Source organism: Polyodon spathula, chromosome 13, assembly GCF_017654505.1.
Source record: "Polyodon spathula isolate WHYD16114869_AA chromosome 13, ASM1765450v1, whole genome shotgun sequence".
Lineage (NCBI taxonomy): Eukaryota > Metazoa > Chordata > Actinopteri > Acipenseriformes > Polyodontidae > Polyodon > Polyodon spathula.
Genome location: NC_054546.1, coordinates 18577933 through 18599286, shown reverse-complemented (window position 1 = coordinate 18599286; position 21354 = coordinate 18577933). Strand labels below are relative to the sequence as shown.

Sequence of the window (21354 nt, the reverse complement as noted above, 5' to 3'; positions counted from 1 at the left end):
TACAAAAGATTTAGAAGTGAGTAGTTTTTCGAGATTTACGATTATACTGTAAATACATTTACAGACAAATTTGGAAAATGACAAAGCAAACAGTCTTTTATAAATATGCTGTAACAAAAGCTGCTTTGGCTGTGACACGAGTGGCGATACAGTACCGTTAGTTTGGTCCACTTACAGATTACAAATACTGAAGTCTCTCTCCAGGTTGCAGTATGCGGAATGGGAAGCTCTTTCGTTGGGTTAGAGGCTGACAGCACTGTTGTAAAAACTGAGGGGAGTGGTTCTGCAGGAACACTACCAGACTGAGACCAGCACTGCACCACCGCCTTCTTTTTTGCAGGGTCTCCAACATTCAACAAGAGAAGCTTTTAGCTCCTGGGGTCAAACTATCGGGGCTTTTTTTTTTCCTCCCGAAACTCGTCGCGCCTTCTGTGGAAAAGCACTTAATAGCAGGGGGAGAATTACAACAGGAGTGTTCGGCAAAAAAGCAGCAAGATACCGAAATAGTTGTTTTTAACCCAATGACACAGACTGCGGAGAAAGCAAGAACGCTCTTTCGCCGAGACTAAACGGGTGTACTGTTCTAAAGGTAGCATAGTAATTAGGAACAACTGGGGACAATGACCGAAAAGGAATCCATTAGCGACATCGGTACTGCAGGTAAGAAACGCAACGCTGCATTCATACACACAGTAGCCTTTTTTATTTTTATTTTTTATAGCTGGAACTGTTTTTTTAGACGTTTGTTGTACATGGATTTGGGCAGCTGTGCAAAACTGTTCAATTCTGAAGGTTTAACACTACTTTCCTTCTATTTGAAGTGAAGTCTAAAATATAATGATGAAAAAACACTTTAAAGCTTTTTTTTTTACTTACTGAATTAACATCTGGGCTATTTTAGGAAACAATTGATAATGCTTTACGTTATATATGACAAATGCTATCTTTCAAATTTAACATAATTTCGATTCCATTTTATGTATAGCAACATACCGAATTAAAACGCATATTTCTCTGATCACCACCCCTCGCGTTTGCGATGACTATACTTTTACCTTCATCTGTCCTGCTAGTGCGGTGTACAGTCACGTGGTTGGTCCTCTGGGATTCTGATTTCATTGCAGCAAAATCCGGCGTGCTGATGCTGGCCAGGTGAAAAAACAAATGCGGCGCAGGCTTGTTCCAGCCATTTGCCATTCATTTCGGTTCCTGGAGCCTCTGCGCTGTGGTTTGACGTTGAGCAGCAGTTATTTTACGTATTTGTTGTTTTAAGGTTTTAATTGCACAGTCTGCTTTGTATTTTCCGTATAAGACATTGCAGCAGAGAATTGTTTCACGTGAGACATTCTAGCGCAGTGCCGTTTTTTCTGAAGCACATTTCATCCGGTGGCCATATAATGATATGGCCAACACAAAGGTTGTTTTTTTTTTTTTTGTTTGTTTTTTAAACACAACCTTAAATTATACAGGTTGGTTACTATTATAAAGTATTCTTTCTATGTGATTGGTTTAAAGAAATGACACAGAGATCCCAGGCTGTTCTTCCTGTTAACCTGTCTGTCACTTAAAACCCTACTGTGTCATCAACTTCAGGGTTTTAAGGGAACCTACCCTCGTTTAAAAGACTAATATTTTAATGTATCGTTGCAGAATGACCTTGCATGTTTATGAAAGTAATATGAGGCATAGGTAAGAAAGTACAAAACATAGCAAAACAAGTTTAACTGCATAGTGAAAAAACTACATAATGTCTAAACCATACACACCGTTATGCCAAGCAAACTCGATGCTGAGCTACACAATCACAAGTAGAGCTTGAGTGTATTTCATTGCTATCCTTTGTACTGCTTTGCTTGCAGTAATGATGTGCTATCCTAACTTGGTATGATTTTTGTAGCTATTGTGGGGATGTTTTTCTTTTCCACTTCTGAAGTTGCAAATATAGTGGCAGACTGTCCTCCATATTTAAGAATAGTTACCCCTATTTAAAAACAATGTCAAGAGATAAAGAATAACTCAGACAGCCTTCCTTCCCACCACTACAGCAGGGGTGTACATTGAACAAGACTTACAATACCTTGATATCCTTCATTTATATTTATTATGAAAATGTTTTGGGCGGTACAGTGGCGTGGTGGGTAGTGCTACTGCCTCACAGCACCAGGGTCCTGTGTTCAATACTGTCTGTGGAGTTTGCATGTTCTCCTTGTGTCTGTGTGGGTTTTCTCTGGGTACTCCAGTTTCCTCCCACAGTCCAAAGACATGCTGTTCAGGTTGATTGGTCATTCTAAATTTCCCTCTGTGTGTGTGGTGCCCTGCGATGGACTGGCATCCTGTCCAGGGTGTAGTCCTGCCTTGTGCCCTGTGTCTGCCAGGTTAGGCTCCGGCTCACCACAACCTTGTAAAGGATTAAGCAGTTAATGATAATGGATGGATGAAAGTGTTCATATTTATCACTCGGGTGTAGTCATAAATCTGAAGGTGGAAGAATGCCACTAAAATATTGATTTTCCTAAACTCTAATTATATGAATTCACATTTTATACTGTATACTGAACTAAGTTACACATGTAATAGGTGCAGTAATGCATTATCTAATTTCAACACATACTTTTCTTGTTCTGTATATAGGGTTTATATACAATACACCTTGGTCATAAATGTAAGACATTAACAGACGTGTGCTACTGAATAGTACCTGTCCAGTTGCTTCACAGAGACCCCACATGTCCGTGATCTTAAATTTGATAAAAAAATAAATACGTGGTCGTTTTTGCATATTCAGATATTCCCAGAACTAAACTACACAAGTAAATGTGAAACCGTTTGGACAGCAAGCATCACTCCAAAAGGGCTAAATATGGGAGCTTTTGAATTGATTTGGGGGCAAGAACTTCTCATTCAAAAGAGCTTGTTTGCAGCAGCATTGCTATTTCTTTCCTTTGAGTCTGTAGAGGACTTGCAGTGTCCCAGATACTTTAGTGAACCCTCTGTGATGTATGGTGTAATGTCTTTAAGAGCTGTTTGTGAAGTTGCTACAAAGAGACACTGTTTAGCTGTTGGAAAGGCATGTCTCTACTCTCTGTCCTGCTATAAACAGCAAATGAACATTCCCTTGTAGAAACCAGGGGACCCTGACAACTGCAGGAAAGGAAGGGGTCTAGCATTTGAACAGTGATCTAAATTCATACTTTTATTTAAATTATTAAAAAGTTATTTGTAATCTGTGACAGTCAACAGTGTCTTCAGTCTAAAACGTGAGAGGGGTGGGGATAGGTAAGTAGAACAGATCAACAGTTTATTTTTGTCTGTAATAACAGATAGAGGGTTGATGCAATCCCGTGTGATTTATCCAGGCTGTAAAATTCTCTAAAAATCTAAATCTAAGTTAATTTTATGAACTTTTACCTTTGAATGCAATAATACAGTTCTGATGGCTGTTCACATCAATATCAATATACATGTATTGGTTGTCTATTTCTTTCAGGTGTGAAATGTCTTTAAGCAAAGGAGAATGTATTCAGATCATTTTGATGTGCGTGCCAATATGGTGTGGCTGTTTGATTTAACACAGAGCATCCTATCGGCATATGATATGCCTAGGACAGGTGTTTTTAATTGTACACCCAGTTTGGGAGTGACAAAGTACTGGTTTAGGACAGAATACCAAACAGTAAGCTTAATTCTTATATACATGTTTTTAGATGCACAGAATTGAAAGATTTGGGAATCTCTTTGGAAACAGTCATATTCTCTTTCTGTTCCGTAAAGCTATTATAAATAATACAAAATAGTCTGCACTGTAAATTTTCATCATTTTACCATTTACTTCCCATCTCAGCATAATTATGTGTGCCATTTAAAATGTTTACAATATCAAAAACATTAACCTCAAGATAAAACTATAATAAATAATATTGATAAACTTTATTAAAGCCAATATAAAAATGATCCAAAGGGATTTGGTATAACGTTCTGTCGCTTTACGCTTCTGTACTCTTGTGTTTTCTTCCTTCATTTTTCTTTTGCAAGTAAGAAATGTATCAATTCAACCAGCTGTTATTGATGTTACTAAAAATGCAGCCGCGCATAATAAATAAAACAAAACCTGTCTTGTGATTATTATTTGTTTACCGGAGCAGTTATACTTCTAAAAAATGGCGAAATGTTGTGCCTCGCTGATTTAGTATTCAATTATACGACAAGTTGAAAACAGCAAAGCTAATGAACAGCACAAAGTGCTCTCCATAGCAGAATCACTAGACCCCTGCTTCACCCACCCATATCAGAGTGGAAATCCACTCAATCGAAATCATGCATATGGGAAGTATGGGCGTGATAGATTCTGTTAGTTTTTTTTTATCTGTGGTTCACTTTGAGCTGCTAAACAAACATTGCATATTTATGCACAATGGTTTAGAGATCATATAAAATACTGTTAACAAAATCAGTTCAAGATCATTATTTTCTTTTACATTCGTTTTTATTTGTGTATTTCTGAGTCGTCCTGCTTATCCCTATGACCCTTAGAAGTACCCCCAGTGGTACGCGTACCCCCAGTTTGGAAACCCCTGGCCTAGGATGAGTTGTAGTTCTGCAGATCTGTAGTTCTGCAGTGGAGGTCACATTTCTGAATTGAGAGTGAAGCCAGTATGGTGGGTGGCCTGGGAAGAGCAGCCTCTGTGCAAGTGGGGCTAATGGCAGACCGTGGGCATCTCCGTGACAGACAGCAGGCTAAACATTTTCTCAGGCCAGTAACACAGATGCACTGTGAAAAGGACAGGCCCAGACATTGCTGACATTTCTTTAATTCCTTGAATTTAATTGTACATTCTTGACTTGAGGGAATCTGAAGATGGGTGTGCATGATTGAGGGCATTTTCACAGACATGTTAGAACGATCTTGAGGGTCACTTAATGTCTGTGTGAGACATTGATAAAAACTAGTTTTGTTTAGTATTACTACATGCCTTGTGACAGTCTTTGTACATTATTTATTTGTAATCCTTGGAAAACGTGCTTTATTTTAAGTGTTAAAAATGATAGAAATTATAGGCATGGATAGAAATTATTGTGTCTACATTCAGACCAGTATCATCAAACACAAGCAATTTCCATTCTAAAGTGAATGGCAGTAAAAATTCAATTCACTCCTGTTAGAGTACGTAGCTGGGTTCTGTAAAATATGGCTTTGCAAGTTCCCACGAGTTGCTACAACTGTTTAAATAACGTACCTGTAATTTATTTTCATTAATATCCTGACAACTTTTTATACTTCTAACTTTAAAGTTTGTTTCAAAGCTATTTTCAAAATGGCCGCTCAAGTGCACTGGGGTCTGTCCTCTAAATCACTGCAGGAAGAGCAATTTAAAATAAATAAATAAAGAACAGTAAGTACTGTGGTTTTTCTGTTCCATACCACATCATGAATCGTTATTGCTGTGTTACCTATTTGACAACATTGGCAATAATCCTTACACTGCCAGTGCACTAAGTGAACATTTTGAAAAGGTCTTTGAAAGAGACTTTAAAGTTAGAAGTGTGAAATACGTTTGTAAAACCAGATTTTTTTTCAAAACTACAAATGTTAGACCTAATTATTGAATGCATGGTATAGAAAATGTATGGAATCGTTTTGTGTGAGCTGCAGTCACTTTCAGCAGTGTTTCAAATGCACTTTGGTAGTGAGGCATCATACTGTCCGAAGGAAGCCAACAGAGTTTCATACATAAAATTGACATTCTTGTGTTTTTATACTTTCACATTTGTGTTGCATTTCCCTGTCAAATAAATTAGATAAACTTTTGATGCATTAGAATACATTACATAAAGCTTATTAAGGTATACAGCCATTTTACAAACAAATGTCTTGCTGCACACCCTGTTTTGCATTATGGCTTGTTTGAATATGTGACAAGAGAAATGATTCATTTAGGTGGCAATCAGCAGAATGTATTTATTTATTTATGTATTCATTCATTCACAAAATAAAGCCACTGTTGACTACTGTTTGCAATGTAATAGGATTCTGGTAATGTAGACAGTTAGCGCTGAAGTCAACATGTATGAATAGAAGGGTTTAGGGAGGGTTCCAGTACATGAAACCATCATTCCTGTTTTGCATGAATTTCCCATTAACCCTCAAAGCCCCTTGGTGGAATGGAATTGTTCTTGAGAAGCTATACAGTATTTCATCTGGCTGGGCTGGTACCCCAGGGAGAAGAATCTCTAGCAATGTGTATTGTGAAAAATGAGGGTTCCCACGAGGGGAAAGAAAACTGCTGGAGTAACCAAAACCATCTGCAACACGACCAAAATGAATAGCTCAAGGAAGGTTCTTGACTGTATGTGTGTGTGTGTGTGTGTGTGTGTGTGTCCAGGTCGTAATCTGCCCAGCAGCTGGACCAGGCTTATAGTTTTCCTTTTTATTAAACAGCAGTGGGTTTTAAGCTAGAAGGCAGGAATTTATTTGGGTGGGGGTGGTTGTTTTGGAGGATTGTTTGGAGGGATTGATTGGGGGGTGGGGTGGTGTCCCCATCCAAACCCCCCTAACCATTGGTTGGGGGTGGGGTGGGGGGGGACCCCCCCAACCAAACCCCTTAACCAACCCCTACAGGTGGGGGGGTTGGTTTGGGGGATTAGTTGGTTTTACGTGGGGGGTTGGTTTGGGGGATTGGTTGGGGGTGGTATTACTTGGAAGTTATACATGATTCTGAGAGCTGTATTGAAGGGGAGCTTTAAAGTTGTTGGGTTTAGAAAACAGCCATCATAAGACAACTGAAATAGAAAATGGTAGAAAGACTAATTTCATGAGAAACTGCTTTCCTTTTGTCATCCCATCTGTTTTCCCTGGACTAGGAGTGTAGTTTATACATATCTCTGGTAATGTGATGGCTAAACAATGCTTCACATTTTTTCTGCTACTCCAGGGCTTGACTTTCATATTTGTGTGCTGGGGGTGATTTCCCCCCTATGCTGCAGCCATTACTGCACTGCATCATCATTCACACTGATGTTGCTTTAAAATAAGGTGCTTTCAAGAGACCATAACAGCTGTTCATCCCTGTGAGACAGAGCACTCTCCATTGCTTTTGCCATTGCCTCTCGTGAGGTTTTGTGCATGTAACAGAAGAAAAAACTATTTTTCTTTTCAACCAGCCCTCCATTTCTATTTTTAACTCACAGCCCTATTTCCACCTGTTTTTCACTGTTTTCATTATGCATGTTTAACTGCTGGATAGTTTGTACTGTATGCATGTAACATATCAAATGAAAGGCCACAAAATGTAAGTTGCAACAGGACCAGACATACTGTGTGATAGATATGAGAATATATCTAAAACAAAATAAACACTTCCAAAAAATTGTTTGGTCACTGCTGTATATATTGTAATCATAGATGGCGAAAAAAAAAAAAAAAAACACTGCACCATTGAACCTCAATATGAAATTAAAATATTGGGGGGAGGCGGGCTGAGCATCTAAGCTTTCCAATGATGCCGCCCTTTCAGTCTAGCTGCTATAATGACTCAGCAATACATAGAGTCACAATGAAACCTAAGCTGTGAACTCTGTTACATGATGAGAGGCTTAACTTCATGCAATCGTAGTTCGGGCTAGGAGTACCCTATACACACACTGAATATGTCTTTAGAAAAACCCTGAGTCTGTACTTTTAAACAAATGTTTACGGTGCCTGAGTAATACGTGCGTAACCTTAGGTGTGCTGACGCCCCAAAAGGAATGGGGCTGAGAGTTGAAGTGAAAGTCGCCGCTTGCAAAACAACACCTAGAAACACCTTAATTTCGTCTTTTTTTTTTTTTTTTTTTTTTTCAAAACTGTTTACTTACTGCATTGTACTGAGTTTATATAATGCTTAAAGGTAGCGGAGGATAATCATATAGGAGAGAATAAAGTCTTGCGGCTCTTCAAATATCCAACACTACTTTTTTCTATTTATTTATTTTAACCAGAACTACTCAGAATGCGGCTCATAGTGCTTTCGTCACTGACACCCGCTTCCTTAGAGATTGTTGTAGCGTTTCAGCCATTCTAAATTGGGTGGAAAATATAGCTTGGTGTCTTAAAATATCTCTGTGGGATTTTCCCGCTCTGAAAGTTGCAGATATGCGGGAGCAACTTGGAAAATGTGCGATTCCCGCGATCCCGCTCTGAAATTCATGCCTTGTATTCTGAACAAGCTTTTATAAAAACAAATCATTAAGCAATCTTGGAACTGAGTGTACAAGTAGCTGTACAACTTTCTAGTTTGTGTCAGCCAATCGGAGCACAGACATCCACTTATTTATTCCCCAGCAGTAGTAAAAATCCAACACAAACCAGGAAAAACACCCTCGACCTTGCAGTTATATTGTTAATTATGTAATTCTAGCCATGTAGTTATAACACAGTCCTGATGAAACTTGCATTACAATTGAATTGGATGCATTCATGTGCAATAGTTGAGTTCAAACACAGCTTCAGTTCCATACCTGCCCAGTCTGACTGTGCTCCAGCTGCCACTGAGCTCTCAACATCTGTCCTTTCTAAAACCGCTTTCTAAAACAGTATTTTTTGATAGGTCTGTGGTAAGGTGCTATTGTTTTGAGTTCTATAGTAGGAAACTAGAATTGAAGAGCTTCTCCTGAACTAGTCAAAACACCTTCAAACAAAACATTCAAAAAACAGTATTTCATGTAAAAGTAACCATTAAGAATGATTGCAGTCATCAGAAAAAGGGTGGCATCTATGTATTTGATGTCTATCTTCTTTCTTTCCAGCCCACCTCTCATTCCCTTCCCAAGAGTGGAGGGGGCAGGGAGACTCTTGTAATGCAACACTACACCACACAGTAAAGGAAAAGATAGAGAATCTTGTTCCTATGTGGTCACACAAGTCAGCAATGAGTCTGGATGTGAAGCTGTGCATCTGTGGAACATTCAAGGGAGGGATGGCAGTTTAAGTTGATCACCATGGTAATATTACAATCCTGATTTAAATCAATTGAAAAGAATCTGCTATTTTCATTTTAAATAGCATTGAGGGCTTGTTTGCTAGTACTCGCAGTAAAACCCTGATTTAAAGTACATTACTGTTGTAACCTTGTTGCTTCCAGCTCTGTCTCTTCCCTTCCTGACACTGCCTACTACACTGCTAGATACTAATTTCTTTAAGAGTTTGATTTCTCCGATATTGAGTTAGCATTTTTCTCTAAATATACCTTTACCTGGTTTTAGCTTGTCTGGAGAATTCTAAGTGTCTGCACTGAACAGACTCCCCCATTCCATTCAAATCATGTAGCAATATGTCCTTTCAATTCTGCAGCTGGTTTTGAAGGGAGATGAGAGACCAATTATCTCCTAGGAGGATGTTTAAATGTGTTAAAATCAGCTTTTCATCTGTATTTTATTTAGATTTAATGACTTGTAATATGCTTGTGTTCAGTGGCTCCTTCTAATCATGTTGAGTGTGTATTTCATTCTCTTACCCTCTTAGCACAGCAAAGACTGCGCGAGAAATACACTATCAACATGATTAGCAGTAGCGACCAAACAGACATTATATTTCAGGGAACACATTCTGATTCTAAAGCCAGGCCTAGAATCAATCAGACGTTGCATTAGGAAATCCTATCCTGTACAGGCTCCAGCTGTTGCAACACATGTTTCTTGCAGTTCTCTGGGAAGGTGGCCAGTTGAAGACAGTCAAAAAATGTCCATTCAGAGTCTCCTGTGCTCAGACTTGAGTTCTTTATTATAGGAACTTTGTACTTTTACAGTGACCTTTCAACTGCAAGTCTCCACATACTGTTGGCATATTTAAAAGACCCATGTTTTTTTTTTGTTTTTTTTTGTTTTTTTTATTTTTTGTTTTTTGTATATATCATCAGTAAACATGTACAGTTTCTTTGTTCTACAGATATGGCCAAAAGTTTTGCATCATAAAGTCGAATGAAAACTGCAGAATAATGTCCCATTAACATATTGAATTGCATACCGCTTTGTAGTTTTCCATATACTCAACAAAACAACAGGTAAATGGAAGAATGTGACTTTTCAAAATCTTACATGAAATACCGTACTACTGTTATGGCTTCCGGGAGACTTTTGCAATATAATTGTGTAGTTTCTTTGATTACATGATGTAAAATAAAATATTATGTAATAAATTATGTGTAGATAGTTAAAAAAAAAATCCTAAATTTCTAGGTGATGCAAAACTTTTGGCCATAGCTGTATTGGGTAGAGGGCTGTCATTTATGCAGAGCAGCATAGAACAGACCAAACGATTAGTGAGACTCGGGTGGTAAAGCAGATCCTTTGTGGAACTCTGTCATGACAACAGAACTGACCGAGCATGCAAGACCTCAGTAGCTTCCTAGACTAGGAGGGGCTCTTATAAGAGATTAGCTTTCAGAGGAATGAACTTTAAAGCGTTAGGAAATTTACACTTACTGTTGCTGCTTCCTGTGTACTCCCTGTTGTTTATTCCCCTGAGTCATAAGTCAATTAACAATACACCGATCAGTAAATACACAGAAGGAGGTAGTATTGCAGGCTGGCTGCTCAACTGTGTCATCTGTAAATCCTTGTACAGTAAAACATTGATCGTTTGAGATTTTTTAAACATCTCTGTTATATGAACAGCCGTCTGGTAACCTGACCTGTTACATACAAGGCCCTCAATCTCTGGTACTTGCAGTACTGTCTGTTTGGGATATATTTAATTATTTTTTTAGGTTTATTGATTGGGAATGCCATATTGATAATTTTACAGTTAGTGTGTGTGTGTGTGTGTGTGTGTGTGTGTGTGTGTGTGTGTGTGTGTGTGTGTATATATATATATATATATATATATATATATATATATATATATATATATATATATATAAAATGGCTTGGATAAATTAAGTGCTGTGATTGGTTGAACAAGATCACATGACCGTGCAGTAATAATTGTCTTACCGCACGGCTATGACATCAAAGACCAACTTACTTATCTGATCTATTAATATTACTATGCCTTAATAGTAACAATTATCTAAACAGTGTTTGTAGGTAAAAATGTCAACATACAACTGAAACAGCATTTAAATCACTCAACAATCGGTTTTTCTTTTTTTCATCTCTAAGAATTACAGAAAAATTTGGCAAATAATGTGGTATTTAGTTAGTCAAACACAGAACAAAGAAAACTCAGAGGCAAGCAATAGCAGTAACACTATTCAAAAGCCATCTGAGAAATCACCAGTCAAGTCTCACTCAGCTTGTAATATACTGTATTATAATAGCACCTATTAGCACCTTATAAAACTGACTGGCTAGTATGCAATATTTTAAACTCGACACAACAGATACATCTGACCACTACCCTCCGATTTCAGAAACATATTTAAAACAAAATTAAAGTCTCTCCTGCTCTCTGCAGACACAACCGCTGGGCTTTTAAACAAGGTCGGGTTTGGAATCGAATTCTATTGTGCTGGCTGCGGACGGGAAGGACTGCAGCACTGCACAAACTGACATAGAAGTCGTTTAGTCCACATATCATCTAATGCTGGTTTACAATCTAGGGAATTTATGCCGGTTACCGGCATCGGTGTGAAAACAGCCTCAGAAATTATTCGTCGGCTTCTCCTTGAAGACTGCAAAGCCTGAATAGGATCATTTCTTTCCAAAAAAAAAAAAAAAAAAAAACACTCGGAAGCCCTTCCCTGCAGTGCCAGTGTGGTGCAGTGTTTGGCTGTATTGTGAATCCTCCCTCAGAAGTGAGAAATCAGTCTGCTTTCAATTCACAAATGTCACTAACTTAAAAAAAAATAAATAAATAAATATAAATAGCAATGCTATATGCCAAATAAAAAAAAAAAAAGTACAAAACATATGATACAATCAAACAGTTTTCAGGGACTTTTTTCTCAGTGGAAGGAAACATAATATATTTCTTTTTTTTCTTAAAGCCAGTTTGTGTAATTATTTTCAATTTTTTTTTGCCATTTTATAAGCAAAATAACCCAGTCCAGGGTGTGCAGCAAGACACTACTTACCGCAATTCCTGGGTGGTTGAAGGCACAACACACCCAAGAATTGTCTTACAGCACACCTTGTCATGGGCTGTTTCTTACACACACACACACACACACACACATATATATATATATATATATATATATATATATATATATATATATATATATATATATATATATATATATATATATATATATATATATATAATGTCTGTTTAACTGGTCCAAGTTAGTTGGGTAAAAGGCTTTCCTTTTTTTTTTTTTTTATAATTCCTTTTATAATGTTTTGCAGTTAGTCAAATATTGCAGTTTTTTTACTTTTATGTAGTGTGTGCTAAGAAACTACTGTTCAGTTCTAGCTGCCAGCTATAATACTATGTAACATCAGCCACATTTTCTTTCTATCAGTAAGGTCTCTCACCTTCTACTGAACACCCAGTAGTTAAGGTCATACATCTTTTGTATTTGGCTCTGAATATTCATAAATAAGACAGTTGGCAGCCATTAAACGACAGAATGTTCTAATATTTTCAAGCTATGAGAGACACTTGGGTCCCACATGCTACCGCTGTGCACAGCTGTCTAGACACAATGTCAAGGTTACCCGGACTATAGTTTTCACTCTCCCACTTAGAAGTCAAAGGCCATTGTCCTTTTGGAGAGAGCAGGGCTGGACTGTCCTTTCCCACGATAGAAGGTGGAGTTTTTAGCTGTTAGAAATAAGGTTATTGCAGATTATCAAGAATACATTTTTAGTACAATAATCGATACAAAATAAATATCGATAATATCACGATAATCTTTTATTGTTCCCAGGCACTGGTAGTACAGTTGGTCATTTTTAAACTGGCTTTGTACAAGCTTGGGGGCTTTATTAAACTCCAAATACCCATCAGTGCAAAACGATTATATGATTTTTAAGAACACATGGATGATATATCACATATCGAATAGAGGTGTGTGTCATTGTATTGAGATACAAGGCTAAAAGCACAACATAGCTCATTGTAGTTTACCAAGTGGTTCTTGAATGGAATGAGTTGTATAGTTAGTATGAGTACATACACTCCCTACACCATTTCACTTTTGTCTTTAAAGAAAATGAGCCATCTTATTCTGCATCGTACAAGTTGCTCATCGGGACCATCATGATGCAAAACAAATAGTAAAACATATATAGTGCTGTGAAAAATTATTTGCCCCCTGTTGTATTTCCTCATATTTTTGTTATCAGATTTTCAACCAAAATCTAGTATTAGATAAAAGTGATCCTGAGTGAACAAATAACACAAAATTTTGATACTTACTTAATTTATTGAAGAAACACCCAATGCCCCCGTGTGAAAAAGTAATCTGCCCCTTAGACTCAATAACTGGTTACACCACCTTTACCAGCAATAACTGCAACCAAACGCTTCCTGCAGTTATTGATAAGTCTCTCACAGCGCCATGGAGGAAGTTTGGCCCACTCCTTTATGCAGAACTGCTTCAACTCAGTGACATTTGCGGGTTTCCGAGCATAAACTGCTCTTTTCAGGTCCTGCCACAACATCTCAATGGGGTTTAGGTCTGGCCTTTGACTAGGTCATTCAAAAACTTTAAATTTCTTATTCTTAACCATTCTGATGTAGACTTGCTTGTGTATTTCGGATCATTTTCTTGCTGCTTCACCCAGCTGCGCTTCAGCTTCAGCTCACGGATGGATGGCCTGACATTCTCCTGTAGAATTCTCTGATTACAGAGCAGAATTCATGGTTCCTTCAGTGATGGCAAGTCGTCCAGGTCCTGAGCATCCCCAAATCATGACACTACCACCATCATGCTTGACTGTTGGTATGAGGTTCTACTCTGCCATGAATCCCATTTTTGCCCAGTGTCTTTCTGATGGTGGAGTCATGAACACTGATGTTGTTTTAGGGTTCTTTGTGACTTCCTGTACGATTTTATGCCTTGCTCTTTTGGCAGGACGGCCACTCCTGGTAAGATTCACTACTGTCCCAAACTTTCTCCTTTTGGACAATATGGCTCTGACTGTGGTTTGGTGGAGGCCCAGATCCTTAGAAATGGCTTTGTAACCCTTTCCTTACTGATAGGCACCAAGGTCTTTAGGAATTTTGTTTAATCATGGCATGATGTGCCTCTAGAACCTGTGTGCTGACAACTTCATTGTGATGGTAAGGGTCAAAGTTAGTCATATTTATATTGGGCAGGACTGGCCCAAATCAGGCCTGGTTGTTAACCAAAGTATTCAAACAGCTGACCGTAATTATTCCTTTAATTGGTTACTAGGGGTGCAATAACTTTTTCACACCTGAAGATTGCATGTTTGATTACCTTGCACACCAAAGAAATGAAAGAAGCACCAAACTCTGGTGTCCATATTTTCTCTCAGACTCCCTCTATATACTACTACAACCCACAAAAAGATCTGACCAAATTCAATGTGAAAAATGTGCACAAATGCAGAAAATCAAACAGGGGGCAAATATTTTTTTTAGTGTTATAATTACAAATATATATCTTGGGGGGAGGGGGATTAAGAACAGTTGTCCAGCCTAGTGGTTAAGCATTGGTAAAAGATGGAGAATATCAGGCATGCCACTGCACCTTGTGGGACAGATTGCTTTTTAAAATACTGCTTTTAGGGTTTAAAAAACTGCAGTTTGAAGTTGGGTAGACAGGCACAGTGTCTTATCTGTCATTTCTACATTTTATGTAAATGGCTAATTAAGCAAAGTGCTTATTGGAGCCGACATAGAACCCACAATAGCATCCTCCCTTTGACGGCTTGATTGGTGCAGATTTCGTTTTTGGCTGATGGATAACGCTGCATGAAGTACGCCAGCCATTCAATTTGGAGACAGAAAAGCCAAACTGTGAAAATAACACACAAGTATCAAAAGGACCGCTTTAGCTCCTACCACTTGTGTGAATGGTTAAAGTCCACACCAATGGTGTGCTTTCCTCCGCTGCATGGCAGAATGCTTTTTGTGAAACTGCAATTTTCACACTGAGCTGTGATCAATAGGCACCAAACTGATAAGTGTTCTTTCCAGGTAGTGGAGAAAACTAAGACCCCCAAACATGTACACTGTAAAAGACTGAATCCACAAGATTTGGTACAAGTTCTGCTTGAGATAGACCCAGGGGATGTTCAGGGCAAGATTGAGGTGAGGGGAAGCTCTTGTACCTATACAAAGCTGCTCTCTCTCGTCTTGCATGAGCACTGCATTCTTAAGTAAATAAATAACTTGCTGTGTCCAAGAAACAAATAGAGAAACAAATTCCTTATCAGAATTACTCTCCTTAGATCAAGCTCCGCATCTTAGCAACGCGGCATCATTTGGAGGAGATCGATTTGCCCGATCGTTCTGTTGTTGGATTTGAATGAATTAATGCAAGATAGGTTTCAAAATGAGATCCGGAAAGAAAAATATGCACTCAGGACCAGTTATTTGATGCTAGCTGTCTGAACACTTGTTGTATTAGTATGCTTCTTCAATTTGTATGAACTTACACTTTCATTGTCACAGAGTATTGACAAATCAAAATCTATATGGCGCCATCTGTCTACAAATGCTTTGCTCATTTTGTAGCACAGACGGTAAGACCGACTTTTTGGTGATACTGACAGCATGCATCAGATTGCTGTCTTAATTTCTGTGTTTGATAAACAGGATGTAATTGCAGGTAAGAGATTTGATTTGATTCATACAGTGAAAGCACTGGCTTGTTCATGTTGTCCCGTGGTTTGAAGAATAAAGCTAGCTTTATTGACTAAAAAAAATTGCATTAAACAATAATGTAACTGATAATAACAGAGAAAGGGTTGAGATTCAGTAGTTAGTCTAATGGATTAAACAAAGCACACTCTGACCTGATTACTCTTGGGGGATGCATCTGCTATCTCTACTGAAGGAGGAATTGTGTCAGTATGTGTACAGTACTTGTATAGGTTACACATACGTTTCTCTAGAGAATAACATGTATTTGTGATAAAAGGACTTTCTTTGCTTTTCAGATGACCCTTATAAAAGCTCACCGCTGTATATTTGCATAATGATTTTGGAGTTCCACACATTTTTCTCTGCTGTAAAAGTAGATGTAAATGGCAGGTACACTTAACCATCCTTGGTTTCGATAGACCGTTCAGATGCATGCATTAGACAGAATCTGTTTGCACCCACCTGCAACCAACCGACAGCCACCAGAGATCGCATTACATTATAAATTGATAAAAACAATAATGAAGCAGTTCAATCGTTTCAGGCTTTACTGTCTAACAAGTCTGCCAGTAACATGCATCTCCTGCCACAGCTTTAAATCCTACAATTAGAAAACGACTGAGTGTGAACAGCCAATCAGCTTCCAGATTTAGCAGGATTCAGTTTTGCATAGATGCCCGTTGGAATGTTGAAGTGCTTATCTGTGAATTGTATTTAAAAAAAAAATCTGTGCAGAAATACCGGCTTTTTTTCCTTAACCATCAAATCTACAACTAATCTGATAACATAAGACGCTACTTAAACATACTTTCTGATGCTGATCTAGAGACAAGGGAAATCATGTATGTGACAGGACACCGTAATGAAGGCTCAATTCGCAGCTACTGGAGAGAAAATTAACAGGGACGACACGATTGGTCCACAATTCTGTCATCGGCTGGATCCAAACAACACCCTCCCTCAAAACCAGCCAGTCAAACTCCCAACCCTGTTTCAGTTCTTTCAGCACCAGCCAATCCACTCCCTGCCTGCTTGAATGACGCCCCGCCTCCAACAACAAGCTTCGAGTCCAACTCAATACTACACGGGCTATTCAACAATTGTACATGTCCAGATAAATTATAATAAGAAAGAGTAAGACATTGACGGACTCTTTCACTTAGAGCTATCAGGGTGACGAACCAGTTGAGATCCATGAGGTGTATCAACAGAATTTATATAATAGTAGAGATTAGGAAACAGCATTAAATAGTTAAATTACAATTGGGCAAGTGGTGGTATTTAAGACCTATGTTTCATTGGGTGTTAGTATAATAGTGAAGTATAATAAAGTGACTGATTTACAGTGTGTGGAATCATTTATTCTGTTCTCAAGGTACATCTAAATGTGTACATGTGACATACAGACAAATGAAGCTACAGACAGAGGCAGCTTCACATATTCCCACAGTCTGACTTCCAATAATTTATGTTAAATAGTGTTCAATTGCAATTTGATAAATGGTTTTCCAGATGTATGCAAAAATGTAAAGTGTGACAAACGACTGTAGATATGTATTACTACTTCCACTATATCCCTGTCCCCAGAGATTTCCTCGCCTGTAGGGGATAATTAGCATCACTGAAGTCTCTGACCTCTTGGATATGCCTAGATAAGCTCAGTTGTGACTAAAGTGGTACACAACAAGAAACACATACCTTTACATTGCTTTGTCCTGTGTAACCTGTATTGCAGCAATATGTTTTAAACATAATCCTTTGATATTTTATTCACACATCTTAAATCAACCAGGGAATACATTTCTAAAACTCTTGTCAGTTTTACTGTGTATCTACTCTTGCAAAAGCACATAACCTCTGCCCACTGATGTACATTAGATTACATAGTATGTTGGCTGGGTCTGCAGTTATATTTAAATAGACTGTTGTTTCCAGTGGTTGACCATACCAGTATTTCACCATGCTTGCTTGTCCTTTTATGCTTTACTGTGCAATGATAATCCTTAGGCTTACCACATTTACTGCATTCATCTTTTATAAGAGGAAACATTCATTAGTTCTTGAAGGTATCACATGTGACTGATTTGGTCATAAGGGCTGGCTTCTGTAATGTCTTCTTTCTGTGCTTCATAGGGAATATGTTTTTAACTTGTGTTTTTTAGTTGGTCAGTACATGAAGTGTATAAATAAATGTTAATCCGGTAGGCGGTCTCTGGGGACAGGGTAATATGTGGAGAGGGTAATATACAAGTCAAATCCCTGGCTGCTGAAGTATTGATACAGTACCAGTTGGTGGGGCCAACAAAAGGAGCATTTAAAAATGTGGGGAATGCAAAAGTAAAAAGGGAAGCATTTACAGCCTACAGCATCTTCATTCAATTAAAGAAACAAATCCAGAGAAGTACAAGTCTTTTGGCACTGGCAGTGATGTTTACAGTCCCTGACATTTTCATCACACACTCTACTCTCCTGCTCAATTGAAAGCAATTGTGCCATTTGCCCCTTTCACTTCCTGTTAAACTTGGTCAAGTTCTTATTCAGCTTAAATAAAATGTTACCATGACAATATTTGCATTATTAGTGGGTTTTTTTTTTTTTTTTGACAGTACTTAATTTTCTTCTGGGCAGTTACCTTTTATTTAAAAACAGATTATAATATTCTTAACAAATCTGTGCAGAGATTGTAACTATTTTCAACTGCAAATGTTTAGGTGGAGTTATCTTTTGTGGACATTTTTTCCATTTTCACATCTTATTTTTTGTGTGTGTTTGATGTAATCCACTTTGATAGTTATGCTTTAATAAAGATGCACCTTTTACCAGTTTCTTTCCTTCTCTTGCCCCAGATCTGCAGTTGGCAAAGTGTATCTCAAACCATACAAAGCATTGCTGTAAAGGTATTTAATGCACAGGAGGACAGGAGATGGGCAGCTTGTGATGTTTTCCCTTAAAATGTCACTGCTTAGCCACTGTAAAAAATGATTTTATAAGTCTTTGTTCATGCATTTTACAAGCGCGCAACATCAAATTGAATCATTAACACAATCTACAATAAAACTACTCTGATGCAGTGATAACATATAGCTTTGGATGGGAATTCAGAAATGTAGGGCACCTGGGGACTTCACTAAGTGTGTGTTACAGTGCTATCAAACCCTGAGCGCTTACGAATATCTATTTTTATTGCAAGAAAAGATGATTTCTTGAGTGGGTTATATGGTTTTGAGTTATTTGTTTTGTAAATCATTGTAAAAATGATCAGCCAAAAATCCCCAAATGTGCCATTTTGGTTATTGTGGCTGACAAAATAGTTCCATACGTTTTCCCTGCCATGCTCATCCATTCATTATGTAAGTCTCAAATGTGCAGTTTTTAAAGAAACAACATTTTTTTTTTTTAAATTGTCAGTGATTTTTACCCCATTTTTCTCCCCAATTTAGAATTGCTAATTGTGTTATTAATCCCACTTCACCTCTGCAGCGAGTTCCTGCCAAGCCATCTTTTTTCGCACTGTGGATCCACAGCAAACCCGCAAGTGCCCTATCAGCAAAAGGGGTTGCTGGTGCGCGGTGAACCGTGGATTGCCCTGCCAACCTAAGCCCTCCCTACCCGGACGGCTCTCTGCCAATTTTGCACCGCCCTCCTGGGAACTCCCGGTCACAGTCGGCAATGACATAGCGTGGATTCGAACCTGCGATCTCCAGACAATAGGGCGTATCCTGCACTCCACGCGGAGCACCACTCGGGAGCCCCCCAGAAACAAGATATCTGGTTGCGCTTCCTGGATCATTTCACCTTGAGGATGAAACATCTTCCAGCTTATCGAGAGACCAAAAAGAATCAAACCTGATCTTCCCTCTATTTACAAACAAACATCTGTTTAGTCAGATGTATGATTGTTCTAAGTGGTTTTCATAATACCATACAGTAGGATTCAGTTACAGAAAATGAATTAAAACTGTTTGAATTATTTCCTTCCTTTACTCTATTATACTGTTTGTGTAAGGAAATTGAATTTTCATTATCAGTCATACATTCTGTCAAATATTGCCTGAAAGGACCCACTGCACGGTAATTGGTTAATTCTCGCAGCTGTAGCTGTACAGTCCGGTTTAATGGTGATTTTGTGCTTTTGGAGTAGAAGTAAAAGACTGAAGTCAGGAGTAAGTTTGGTGCCACATGGCTCTATTTTTAATCAAGAAAGGTCAAAGACTTGATGCAAAACTGTGAAATGTCAAGTAAACAAAGAGTTCACATAATTAAAATGGGACCTTGCACTGTAAAAGTCCTGAGGTAAAGCAACAATATCAAAACAATTTTAAGTTGAGGAGCCTGGTGAAATGTTCTTGTCAATTTTTGTTTTCCTTCAAAAGAAAGTGCAGCATAGAAAAGAGCGCCAAAGACAATCAGCAATGGGAGTCATGACCATACCACCTTATAACTGGTTCTGCATCATAAAGGGATGCCTTATAAATGGGGAGCACTCTGTTAGATTATATTAGACAGTACAATTTTAAATGGTGGTAAAGCTGGAGTTAAATGCAAAGATAAAGGTAGCAGTGATTGCAAGTTGACTTTGCAGTAAATTACAATAAAACCTATTCAAATATCGCAGCATCTGGCAGACACAACTTTATTTCTCGTACTTGCCAAGTAAATTTCACGCTGCAACTCAAGTTACATAAAGATATAACTATTGCATTGATTTCATTATACATAGAACACCATTTCATAAATACTCAATCACACTAAATCTCAGTTTGTCTGTCAGTATTGGTAGATAAGTGATGGTGATTAATTCTTAACTTGCGAAGTGCAAAGTCTCTGGTATTTAAACTCTGATTCTGAGATGCCCTGCAGAAGCACATGCTGTTTTATTTTTCAGGTGTCTACTTTTTCTGTTGGGTTGTTAAAGAATCTGGGGGTATAATAAGGTGCATGTCCATATCTTTACATGTTTACTTGTATCTAGAAAGCCACTAACCCAATTGTAGTAAACATAAGGACATTCTTGATCACAGTGCTTCACTTGTGCCCTGATAGTGACGGCTATTTCAAGACGTTAACGCACCCCCATGCCAGAATTGTGAACGAATGATTTGAGAAGCATGACAAAGACTTCGGTCACCTCTCATGGTCAACACAATCTCCTGCTGTCAATCCAATTGAGCAGATTTGGGATGAACTTGAACATTCATCATCACAGTCTTTTGCCTACCTCTCCACATCAGTTTGTTAAATGATTGAATGGCTCTCTTCCAGCACCTTGTATAATCAATACCACGTTGTGTCAGGGCTGCAATCAGTGGAAATAGCAACCCAACCCAGCGTTAGTTGTAATAAAGTAGACGGGCAGTGTACGTCACACTTACACACTCATAACACCGATGGCTCTGATTTTGTATTTACAGCCGTGACAGTGCGGTGAATGTTACTAACTGAATTGTGTTTGTATTTTCTTTTATTTACAGATTCGGTTTCTGCATACCCATCTCCTGCGAAGAGTGTGGGGGATCCTGGAATCACCCCCTTGTCTCCCTCGCATTCTTTGGTAAGAATACTGTAGATCAAATCACCCCCCTTGTCTCCCTCGCATTCTT

The 21354-nt window shown here is 38.3% G+C and overlaps 1 protein-coding gene across 2 annotated transcripts in view; it reads left to right on the top strand.

The window, feature by feature from the left end:
* The first annotated feature begins 207 nt into the window (after positions 1–207).
* Positions 208–21354, top strand: part of LOC121326003 (heat shock 70 kDa protein 12A-like) — a 57515-nt gene continuing 36368 nt past the window's right edge. The window contains exons 1-2 of one of the 2 annotated variants that reach the window (XM_041269132.1): positions 208–660; positions 21226–21305. In XM_041269132.1, the coding sequence (XP_041125066.1) occupies positions 621–660; positions 21226–21305 (120 nt within the window). In that variant the 5' untranslated portion in view covers positions 208–620. The remainder of the gene's footprint in view (positions 661–21225; positions 21306–21354) is intronic. The other variant, XM_041269131.1, reaches the window with a different exon arrangement.